The 11,481-nt window shown below is 52.5% G+C and overlaps 6 protein-coding genes across 6 annotated transcripts; all 6 read right to left on the bottom strand.

The window, feature by feature from the left end:
- Positions 1-310: 310 nt before the first annotated feature.
- On the bottom strand, positions 311-685 carry DQ04_05601000 (Tcc44h21-2.7; the record flags this gene model as incomplete). The annotated part of the gene is made up of 1 exon (XM_009314278.1): positions 311-685. The coding sequence occupies one exon, from the start codon at positions 683-685 to the stop codon at positions 311-313; it is 375 nt and encodes a 124-aa protein (XP_009312553.1).
- A 784-nt stretch (positions 686-1,469) lies between these two features.
- DQ04_05601010 (alcohol dehydrogenase) lies at positions 1,470-2,648 on the bottom strand (the record flags this gene model as incomplete). The annotated part of the gene is made up of 1 exon (XM_009314279.1): positions 1,470-2,648. The coding sequence occupies one exon, from the start codon at positions 2,646-2,648 to the stop codon at positions 1,470-1,472; it is 1,179 nt and encodes a 392-aa protein (XP_009312554.1).
- A 1,462-nt stretch (positions 2,649-4,110) lies between these two features.
- Positions 4,111-5,523, bottom strand: DQ04_05601020 (elongation factor TU; the record flags this gene model as incomplete). The annotated part of the gene is made up of 1 exon (XM_009314280.1): positions 4,111-5,523. One exon carries the CDS (start codon positions 5,521-5,523, stop codon positions 4,111-4,113), a length of 1,413 nt encoding a protein of 470 aa, XP_009312555.1.
- Positions 5,524-5,996: 473 nt separating this feature from the next.
- On the bottom strand, positions 5,997-6,623 carry DQ04_05601030 (putative dynein light chain; the record flags this gene model as incomplete). Its single annotated transcript, XM_009314281.1, has 1 exon — positions 5,997-6,623. One exon carries the CDS (start codon positions 6,621-6,623, stop codon positions 5,997-5,999), a length of 627 nt encoding a protein of 208 aa, XP_009312556.1.
- A 198-nt stretch (positions 6,624-6,821) lies between these two features.
- DQ04_05601040 (hypothetical protein) lies at positions 6,822-9,008 on the bottom strand (the record flags this gene model as incomplete). Its single annotated transcript, XM_009314282.1, has 1 exon — positions 6,822-9,008. The coding sequence occupies one exon, from the start codon at positions 9,006-9,008 to the stop codon at positions 6,822-6,824; it is 2,187 nt and encodes a 728-aa protein (XP_009312557.1).
- A 250-nt stretch (positions 9,009-9,258) lies between these two features.
- Positions 9,259-10,911, bottom strand: DQ04_05601050 (hypothetical protein; the record flags this gene model as incomplete). The annotated part of the gene is made up of 1 exon (XM_009314283.1): positions 9,259-10,911. One exon carries the CDS (start codon positions 10,909-10,911, stop codon positions 9,259-9,261), a length of 1,653 nt encoding a protein of 550 aa, XP_009312558.1.
- Positions 10,912-11,481: the final 570 nt, after the last annotated feature.

Here is an 11,481-nt window from a genome sequence, read left to right on the forward strand (position 1 = left end):
ACGCACTGTGATTAGTAAAATTCACACAAAAACCCTGCGCTTCAAGGTTGGGTTGCTTTTCACTGCACGGACCTTCAGGCTCACTGCATGTACCGATATGCATAGCAGCGACATACAAAAGAAATGTCACCGTCGTGCGTCCGCAAAGCGCGCTTCCCACACGGACGCTGCCCTCCTCATCTCTCCTGATGTCCGGCGCAGCCATGGAGCAAGCCCCTCCACGACACCTGCCCCTTCATCCAAAACAGGGCTGTATAGAGCGGTTCACAACGCGACGCCAATCCACACCAAAACCAATAACCCCCAAAAATCACCGCTCATCACCGCCAAAAGAAGACTCATCGCCGTTATCACTCTCAGACGACACTGAAGTATCGAGATCGTCGCCGCCACCATCGTGGCAACCGTCAGCACTCCCATCGAAGAGACGCATCGGCGTGGCCGGCACCGACACAATAGCTGCCGCCGTCTCATGCTGGGCTGAGCAGCCAGCCATCCTCGGCTCCGTCATCGGCTGCACACCACGGCGGCATCGTCCGCTGCTCCGCATCTCCTCCAGCCAAACACGCTCACGCTGCTGGCTATACTGTACGCCAATCTTATCCCGAAGTTCACACAGTAATTCCCACATATACTGCACCACCCAAGGGTTAACGTACTGCACTCGCGACTCCAGGTCATGCATGCGCGTCTCCAGACGCTTGACACCTCGATGAACTACGTCCACGTCCTTGACGCTGGCCTTCGATGTCTCCTTCGCATGCTACACAGTAAGTGCGCGACTACGGGAGGTCACTGTGGTACCCGCCATCGTTGCACATGACGCCCCCACGGCGGAAGTGGGCTGCGCTGCGAGAACCAAGTCCCCGAATCCAGCGGAGACGCTCATGTTCCCTCTCAACGGCGAAAACGCCTCTCTTCTACAGCGTGCGCTCGCTCTTGCAGTCTCAGTGAAGTAAAAAAAAGAAAAACCCAAAGGCAAAAGAGCAAGGTATAGCAGCATCAGCATCGTGTGCTCATGTGTAAGTGAGTGCCCCAGCCCCCCGCTCAGACGAACCCCCTACACCGCACTGTATCATATTTGAAGGCGTCCAAATGCATGTACTTCATAGAGACCCGCATTTATTGCACGAGTCATTGAGAAAAATCCGGAAAGAATCCTATGGAAGAAGAACAAACACCTAATTAATAATGGAGTAACAGTCCTCACTTGCGCCGTATGCTTGAAAAAAGATTTATCCGTTTTGCACTAAAGCAAAACATCGAGCCGTCGAATGCGCAGAGCTGACAGATAAGAAAATAAAAACGTTTTCGATTACGTTTGCCTTCCCAATCTGGCACACAGTCGTCAGAGAATAAGAAATAAATAAATATTAGGACGGGAAGGAAACGAAGGGAAGTGCACCGTCCACCTTCCCTCTAGCGTGAGGGGGGGGGGACTGCATCACTTTGGGCACGGCTCACCGGCCTCAGAGCGCAGCACGGTAAATCTCCATCACATCCTCTTTGCTGCCCTGTCGCGGGTTGGCAGCGGCGCAGATGTCCTTCAGCGCCGCCTCCGCGAGCGTGGGGATGTCCTTCTCCAGCATGCCAAGCTCCTTGAAGCCACGCGGGATGCCCACTTCACGCGACAGCTGCCGAATAGCAGTGAGGGCCGCATCTGCCGCATCCTTCTCCGGCATGCCGGTGGTGATCACGCCGAGGCGGAGTCCTACATCGCGCAGGCGGTGGGCGCAGACAGTAGCGTTGTACTCCTCCACGTGGGGCAGCAGAATGGCGTTGCACACACCATGAGGGAGGTTGTAGAACCCGCCGAGCTGGTGCGCCATCGCGTGCACGTAGCCGAGGCCGGCGCTGTTGAAGGCCATACCAGCAAGGAACTCAGCATAGCACATACCTTCGCGCGCCACAAGGTCCTTGCCATTCTCCACGGCGTTCTTGAGGTGCTGCTTGATGAGCTGCATGGCCTGCAGCGCACAGGTGTCCGTGATAGGGCTCGCGCCCACGGACACGTATGCCTCGACCGCGTGCGTGAGGGCGTCCATGCCGGTGGCGGCGGTCAGAGAGGGCGGCTGGCCAACCATCAGCTCCGCGTCGTTGATGGCCATCAGCGGTGTCGACGTGTCGGTCGCAATCACCATCTTCGTGTGGCGCTTCTCGTCCGTGATGACAGCAAAGCGCGTCATCTCGCTTGCCGTACCGGCCGTTGTGTTGATAGCAACAATGGGGAACTGATCCTTCGCTGCCTTGTCCAGACCCTCGTAGTCGTGAATGGTGCCGCCATTCGTCTTGACCAGCGCGATGCCCTTGGCGCAGTCCTGTGGCGAGCCACCACCGAGAGAAATGATGCAGTCGCACGCCTTGCTGTTCAGCAGAGCAAGACCCTCCTCGACGTTGTGGACAGTCGGATTCGGGTTCACGTCCGTGAAGATAACAGGCTCCATCTGGCACTTAGCCTTGAGCCTGCTCACGACATTGTCGAGAACCCCCGACTTCGCGATGCCCGCGTCAGACACCAGCAGTGGCTTCTTGAAGCCCAACAACTTCACCTTATCCATGGCGTTGTCGAGGGCACCGACACCGAGGTAGCTGACCCGCGGGATGAAGAAGGCGGAGGCAGCGGCATTGAGGTGCGTTGCACGAAGCATTCTTACCTTCAAAAACTGATCCTTGGAAGTGTTTGTGTTTAGACGAACTCGTATCTCTTGATCATCAGAAGCAACAAATGGACAAGGTAGGATACGCACTGTGATTAGTAAAATTCACACAAAAACCCTGCGCTTCAAGGTTGGGTTGCTTTTCACTGCACGGACCTTCAGGCTCACTGCATATAGTCACCACACAACTGTAGGTGTCAAGCAAATCGATAAAGGGAACTGCGGGGTGTTGCATCGTCTGATTCGCTCCCCAATTCCCACAGCAGTCATCAAGGTAAAACTGAAAAACACGTTGCCCTCATATCATTTACTAGTGATTGGTTTCATATCGATCACTACGAAAGCACGACTGTCACTGGCAGCATCCACAAGCATTATCTAATATTATTTTGAAGTTGAACAGCTCTAATTCGGTCGATCACACTTTCCTTTTCCACGAAGGACTAGCTGGGTATGATGAAGTTTGCATTTTTCAGGTCTCTGATGTGTATCCTTTTGTGATATAACCTTGTTGTAGATACTTCCGCGAGACACAAGCTGCAACTGCCGCTAGAACAGAAACCTAACGGCGCCCACGCTGTATCATTTCATTGTCATTGAGTGTTGAGTATGTCTGAAGACCTTTCTATTGGTGGATAAAATCGTCAAAAACGCACAGAGAAAGCGAACAAATTGTTTGGTCCATAGCTCTTGGTTAAGCACATACAGAGAGGCGAGCATATGATGGAGAAGGGTCTTATACTCCTGTCTGAGAGTGTCTTGCTTCCAATAATTTGACTCCCCTAGCCTACGTGTGAAACGTCCATATCTTTTTTCTTCACTCCCCTCCACTCTCGCGCGCCTCTTTCCTCTTTCTCCTCCTAATCTCACTGTTACATCTAACAATGTTATGGTTGCTGCTGATTCCTTTCCCTCGCTACCTTCACAGGAGGGTGATTGCGGTAGGCGGAAAAATAAAAGAGTGAAAGAATGAGACATGGCGACCTACTGATCATAACAGGCTCCCTTCGGGCTTCTTTCCGCGGAGGAACGTCCAAAAGAAACACGAAGATCAGCAGAGCTGTACTCTCTTGCTATCAAATTGTTTTCTTCCCTTCTGTTTCCCCTTTTGCTTTCTGTGATTCTTCGATGGGGAATTTGTTGTATATTGCTCGCGCCGCTCGCAAGAGTCGCGGTAACGGCAATTTTTTCCTTCTCCTGAGTCGTGTTCTGTGATGAAGAAAAGGGAACACAGACGATATGGTGCGTTATGACACACACGCACACAGTCAGCATTCCTTTCTCTCTGGGTCACGCATCATTTTGTTCCATTCTTCCATTCATTCCCTCTCAGCCCCCCTCACATTTCGTACACTCCCCTCTGCTGTGGCGTCGCGTGTGTGATTCATGTTTTCCTTTCCTCATTTCCTCCGCATCTATTGTGTGGCATTTAATACTCACTCCGCTTGAAAGTCTACTTCTTCTTCTTCGGCTTACCCGTCACGGCCTTCGTCTGCTTCACACCTTCGATGCTCACCTTCGGGTCGAGAGCAATGCACTCTGTGATAGCGCCCCAACCAACAGTGATTTTTCCCTCGCGGATGGTGAACTTCAGTCCCTTCTCCACCGGCATCGGGTAGGCCAGCGTCAGCACGAGCTCGCGGTTGTCGCCCGGCATACACACAAGCGTCTTCTCAAACTCCTTCAGCTCCGCCTCCTTCTTCTTCTGCTCCTCTGCGTCACGACCGTACTTCTTGTTCAGCTCCGCCGCGAGCTTCTCGCTCTCGGGAAAATTAATGTCGGCCGTGACATCGGCGCAGTGGAAGAAAAGTTGCGGGCGGTAGTGTGGACTAAAGGCGGTGTGGCGGCCGCCCTCATCCTTCGTCAGCACGTACACCTGCGCGCGCACCCTGTTGAAGAGCGTTGTGGCGCCGGGTGCGGAGAGCACCATGCCGCGCTCGACGTTGTCCTTCGATAGGCTCGTCGTTTCGCCGCTGCCGACGATGCTGGCGCCGACGGAATCGCCCGGCATGCACTCGTCCAGCGTCTTGTGGTACATCTCAATGCCGGTCACCTTCACCGTCATCTTCTTCGCGCTGAAGCCTGAGAGCTCGGCGTCAGCGCCAAGCTTCAACAAGCCCTGGTCCACACGACCCGTCACGACGACACATTTCTTGTCCTTCCCAATCTCGTAGACGTGCTCGATGGCCATAAGGAAGGGCTTGTCGGTGGCGCGCGGCGGATCGGGGATCCACTCATCGCACTTCTTTACAAGCTCCATGATCTTCGCCTCGTTCTCGGCGTCGCCCTCCAGCGCTTTCACCGCGGAGCCACGGACAAACGGTGTCTCCTCAGCGGGGAATTTGTACTTCTCAAGCAGCTCACGCACCTCCATCTCGACCAGCTCAATCATGTCCTCCTGCCCGTGCATCATGTCACATTTGTTGATGAAACACACGAGGGCGGGAAGACCAATCTGCGAACAAATGAGCAGATGCTCGCGTGTCTGCGGCATGCATCCGTCATTGGCAGCCACGACAAGAATACCACCATCCATCTGCGCTGCGCCGGTAATCATGTTCTTCACAAAGTCCATGTGGCCAGGGCAGTCTATATGGCCGTAATGGCGCTTCTCCGACTCGTATTCCACGTGCGTTGCGTTGATGGTGATCTTTCGGCTCTTCTCCTCTGGGGACTTATCAATGGCGAAGTAGTCAAGTGCCTTCGCCTTACCTACCTTGGCCAGCACTGTAGTGAGGGCGGACGTGAGCGTCGTCTTTCCGTGGTCGACATGACCGATGGTACCGATGATAAGATGCGGCTTGCCACGCAGAAAGGCCTCCTTCTTGGGTGCTAACAGAGCACTGCGGAAGGCAGTACGGAACATAGCAAGTGAAAATGATGTGTTATTCCTTCTTGTTCTTCTTCCAGGTTCTTTTTGACAACAGTAAACAAATTCGTATGTATGTATGTGACGGGAAATTCCCTTCGCGCCTACTCACTCGTTCCTTTCGAGGTTTGGAGAGGGTGACTTCTTCCTTGTGAGCAGAAGCGAAAGAATCGCACGGGTGAGAAAAGGGTACGTCTTAGTTCGTTTAGTGTTTTTTTTTCCTTCCGTTGCAACTGCGTACGTAATCAGCGTGGTAAACCTCAATCTTTGTGGTAAAAAAAAGGAAAAGAAATTAGGTACATGGCAAGGGGAAGATACACCCTCACCGCTAGCTCTCCGGCATTCTCATCCTCTTCACTCGCCAAATCCGGTTCATTTACATCACAGCATTGATTTATCCTCCTTTCTATAAACACCCACTGGGGCTGCCACCTCGGCAGTCGAAAAACACGTGCCGTACACTATACGCCTTAAATCACGCTCCAGTAAACGGACACTACGGCATAGATGTGCGCTGAGAGATCATGTGCGTGATTTACCCATCCATCCGCCTGGCTATAATAGCAGCTCGAGCAGACGTGTATTCCCGCCCCACACTTTCTCATAATCATGCAGTGTGTCACAAACTTGTATGGGCGGCGCATCGACAGCAACTTCTCCATGATGCCATCGCAAATAAGCTGAATCCAACCTTGTGCCTTGATGTGGTCGTACCGTTGGGCGTCATCCTCACCGCCCTCGTCATCGAAGTACGGGCTAAGAACCTGCAGGATGATGTTCTTCACATCGTTTGGCAGAACACCGTTGATCTCCACAGCATTCTCTTCTGGCGACGCGGCCGTCGCCTCTTCACCTTCAACGCTCCCATGTTCATCGTGCGTCTCCGCAGTGTCATCTGCCGCTAGCCCGTCAACAGCTACTGTTGTTGTTGTTCCCGCTGCAGCTACCTCCGTGGCTGCCGGTGACGTCGCAGTCTGGTCGCCGTTGCTAAGGGAGTGTGCCGCACTTCTTGGCTCACCTTCCCCCTGTGGGATGGTTGAGACTTCAGCTGCCTGATCTACAGCTGACGGTGTCTCTGACGGCACCGCTTCCGACATGGCACGCTCCTCCTTTCTGCACAGAAATTTCCTTGAAGAGGCGATGTTAAAACAAAGATAATGTTGATTAGCAAGGAGCAGACCCCAACATCTACACAAAGCTCGGAGGAAAGAGACCCACCAAAGCGGCACAGGCGTATTAACGACAGAAGCAAGGAGACAACATTAATAATAACAATCGCAACTCTCAACTCCGCATCACACAAGACTGCGAAGTCGCGTTATCTCTTTTGCCTCGAGCCCCAGCACCTGCCCACAGTAGTCAGCGCGGCGCAAGACCGATTGGAGAAAATCCCGCAGTCTCGCTGGGCTGCCGCGCAGGGAAACAACACCGCTGCTACCGTCACGCCCAGCGATACGGAGGATGCGCCAGCGGTGCAGTGCAGTGATGGCGGCACGAAATGCGGTACGGTCCAGCGCCGCAGCAGCCTGCGTCCCCATCGATGAGGCCACATCCTCTAGCAGGTCGGTGACAGTTCGCATCACACCTGCTTCGTGCCGCAGGTAAACGTATGCAAGGATTATAAAGGTCTCACGGGAGCAGTAGCCCAACTCCGCAAGGCGGCAATTAGACAAGAGGTCATCAAAGAGAATCTGATGGCTGCAGGAGGAGAGTGTCACCGCTTCCACATTCCTCCCCACTATGGTACTGAAGGGTAAACAACCTGAACGAGTCGATAGCCACAGCGTTTGCACAGCTTTAGGTGCAGTGGAAAAAGCCGGACGGAAATCGACGCTTTCGTTATTCGTTGCCAAACGGGATGTTAACCATGACAAGATGGTTTTACGACTCGCAGCATTGAGAAGGGGAAGACGCCCAGAACATGTCATGCCAATAGCAGCAGAGACGGCTGCCACCACCCGTCCTGCTGTAGCGCCGATGCTCCTCAGCTGCCCTGATACGCTTACAATGTGGCGTGCAAAGGCGTTGTCATAATTTCCACCCGACGTCTCTTCCGCGACTCTAGTGGCGGCATCCAATTCGGCGATAATGTTTGTTGCCATCTCCAGCATAGTCTGCTCAAACAGTTGCGTCCTACCACGCCCAAGATTACTCGCGGTGTCCCATAGCTCCTCCTGGTGGTGCTGCTGGTGTTCTCCTTTCGCGTTCAAAACGTCAAAGCGCCAGCCTATGAAAGGGTTACTCTCATGGTCAATATCACCATCAGAAGGATTTCCATTCAATGACTTTTTCGCTCTCTTCTCCTTAGCGGTCGCCTGCTTGGCAATGAATCGTTGTAACCGTTCTTGCACCTCCACAAGACACGCCCGAGCTACACGGCTAGTGCTCCACGGAAGCAGTGGGATACACCGCGTCTCGCATGTGAGTCGACTCGACAAGCGCTTCTCCAGTTGTCGGATGTCCGGCGTGAACGACGTCATAACGAGCGACATACCACCTCCACGCCCATCACTCTCGTGCATGAGACCAGACAGCACATACAGAAGCTTGTCACACCAAACTCCAAAGCGCTCGACTCGACGAATACAAATAACAAGATTTGCACCATAACTTTTCATCAAGAGGAGAGTCCTCTGCAAAACTGGCAAGGCGCTAGAGGCACCACCTGCAGCGTACGCGGTGGTTGCCGTCACCAATAACGAGTCCTCTTCTTCGTCACTGCACTCATCGTCTCGTTCCAATACATCAGGCGAAGGTGAACGACGACGCTTCTTAGTTTCTTTTTTCAAGTTCTCTTGAGAGTCTCTTCCTGATCGCCGTCGCCGGCCAGCTGAGGGTCTATTGCATACCCAGGTGGTGGAACTGTCTTTGTTATCATCATCGTTGTCGCGATCATCTGTCTCCTCATCCTTCTGCTCCAAGAGTTTAGGAAAGCCAAAGAGTTTTCCGAATTCAAACGTCCCAGTTCGCAAGGACCAGTCAGCAGCGCGCAGCTTCGCCGACTGAGGGCTCTTAAGAAACTGCAAAATCTGCTGGGCGATAGAGCGAAGGGCGTCTTCATCACCGTTCAATGTATCACCGTCGAGGTAAAGGACAAGCGTTTGATCGCGCTGAATGCAGTCCTGTGCCACCAGGCGCAGAATGCGATGCTCGCCACAGCCACGCGGGCCCCACAGGGCGTGGCAGGAACGGTGTCCGAGCGTACACGAGGCTGCAATGGCGCTGCGAACGGAGCGGTACGCCTCCTCATGCATGCCAAATTCGTCACGTCTCACTGTTGTGTCGTCAGCACTCTCGCCTTTCGCCGATGAACCTGGAGGGGAGCGACCGCGCTTTGCCACTGAGAGAAACGGCCTACCAGTGCGGACGGTGAGTAGTGCCAGAGAGCGACAGCACTGCACAGAGAGCTGATGCTGAGCATCTGCTAGGAATTTAATCTTGGCATCCTCTTCAGTAGGGCGATGACTCTCGCATGACCGCATGCGAAGTAGCGCAGTTCTGTGTTTCTTCTTCACTAGTAAACAAGACCGCAGTAGGAAGGAAGGGCAGATGTAACAGCAAACAGTTTCGCGTTATTTTGGAATTTGTTTGCACAAGCATAAATGTTGCGTGCATATCAGGTGGATATCCACGACAACAGTTATGAGAGAATAAAAAAATAAGAACCGCACAGGAATGCGAACAAAGCAAAGAAAGCAAAAGTAGAGAAGAATCAAATAATGTAAACCAATTTCACACGTCTTTGCAGGTTGGAAGCTTATGTATAAGAAGCGAATACGTGTTAGGTTTATGTTGGCGCGCCTTCAGAGGAAACAACTTCACGTGCCTGAACAGATTCGCCTCTTCAATAATCTCCACCAGCAGGCAGCTCAACGGGTAAACTTTAGAAACACATGGCTCCACATTCCCGCGTGGGAACTCTGACTCCTCTGTCCACCCATTGTAAATTTTCCCTCCAGGTCTCACCACACGCGTTAGCTGCTGCAGCACACTGCAGAAGAGTGTCACGTTGTAAACGTGGTAGATGGAGCCGAAGCTATATGCATGATCAAAATAATTTGAAGGCAGCCAGTTCAGTTGAGTTCCATCGGCGGCACAGTAGTGGTTCTGCTTTGATGTCATATCTCGGGCGTACTCTGTAGTCTTGTTGCTGATGTCGATCCCAAGGCCGACGGCACCGAAGAAGGTGTTCATAAATTGCAAGTGATGTCCACAACCGCTTCCCCAATCGAGCAGACGGTCGCCCTTCTTTACCTTCAACAAATTTGCGATAACAAGAAGGATGGCCTTGTGATCCTCAATGGTGACACGATGCCAGATGCCATCCTTTTGACAATTGTGGGCGCGACGGTCGTACTTCTCTGCAACGCTAGTGGGCTTCTTGCGGGGTAAGTGCTCTAACGGTATTTGGCGCAATTCAAACGACGGGTCGTATGGCGGACACAACGGCCATTCGACGCGATTGTGGGCTCTGCGGTCCTCGCCCTGCACATCCGCAACAGCGTTCCCTCTTCGATTAAATGCGCTGCAGTCCCTCCCTTTGGGGCCGTGGCACCGGAATGGCACGGCGTCCACGTCATTGAAAACCTCGTCAGGCACCGCATTCACCTCCTTCTGTGAGCCCTTTGTTATCACGAGTGAGTATGTATTGGGTGTGGTCTGCCGTGCTTTGAGAGGGAATATTTGAACGTTTGAAAAGGCCTTTCTTTCCTCCACAATTTCGTACTTCACCGGGAGATCTGACAGGCACAAGGGCACGTGCTCTCTCTTGAAATCATTTTCATCGCTCCAGCCGTTATATACTGTTCCCGATGGCTTTACTACACGCACCATTTGCCGTAGCACATTGCAGAAAAGAGTTTGATTATAAACATGCAGCACCGAACCGAAACTAATAGCATGGTCAAAGAAGTTCGACGTAATCCATGTGATATTCGTCCCGTCCGCAACACAATGAAGAAGTTCTTTAGATGTGAGCCTCCGCGCGTAAAGTATGGTTGCATTCGCCACATCAATACCCACACTTGTCACACCGTAATCGTCGTACATCACCTGCATACTGTGTCCGCACCCGCTACCCCAATCAAAAACAAACGAGTTACGTTCAATTCGTCCAAGTCGTACAATGCCATGAAGTATTTGACGGTGATCTTCTGCCCGCACACGGTGCCACACACCATTCGATAGACAATTATGCGCACGTCTGTTGTACTTCGCAGCCACACTCGTGGCCTTTTTCCGGGGGAGATGCTCTAGGGGTATCTGAAGTCTTTCCAAAGCCACAGCGTCATACGGAGGACACTCCAGACCACGCAAAGACGTTCTGTATACTTCATCATCCCCACCCGCCGCCTCCACAGCGGAGTGTTTATCGTCATTCTCCATCTTTACTTGAGAACCACTGCGAGGCAACGCCGACAATGATACACGAGTCGTTCCACGTGAAGATGACCGTAATTGCTGTGGTTGCGCTGAGGTTGATACGACATCTCTTGACACAGGAAAAGGTTGATGAGGCCGCACACGTTTGTCACGAGGCACTTCTTCACCCTCGCTCACAGGAAACCCCAACGAAGAAATCAAAAGTGTCAGCACCAAGCAAAGAAGACACAACAAAGCTAAAGCAAAGGCTACAAACCAGCTCCGCTTCAATTGTGCCCTATGAAACCGACGAAGGCCCCCGCGGGGGGTAGAATAAATCATTAATTCTATCTAACAGCTTTGTAAACCAACAGAAAAAAATCACGTAAAAAAACAAATGCAGTAGTCCACAATAATAAATCTCACTAAAAAACCAAAAATACAACTCAACATAATCTCAACACCTCAGGAATCTCCACCTCCTGAAATCCCCCCGCCGCGAGTGCAGTGCACGGTACGGGGTGTTAGACGGGGGTGTCGGCAAGAATGGGGAAGAGGGAGAAAAAATGGTCACACGATTGTGGGTGAGAGTGG

The sequence above is a fragment of the Trypanosoma grayi genome (genome assembly GCF_000691245.1).
Source record: "Trypanosoma grayi strain ANR4 Tgr_560_V1, whole genome shotgun sequence".
Taxonomy (NCBI): Eukaryota; Euglenozoa; class Kinetoplastea; order Trypanosomatida; family Trypanosomatidae; genus Trypanosoma; species Trypanosoma grayi.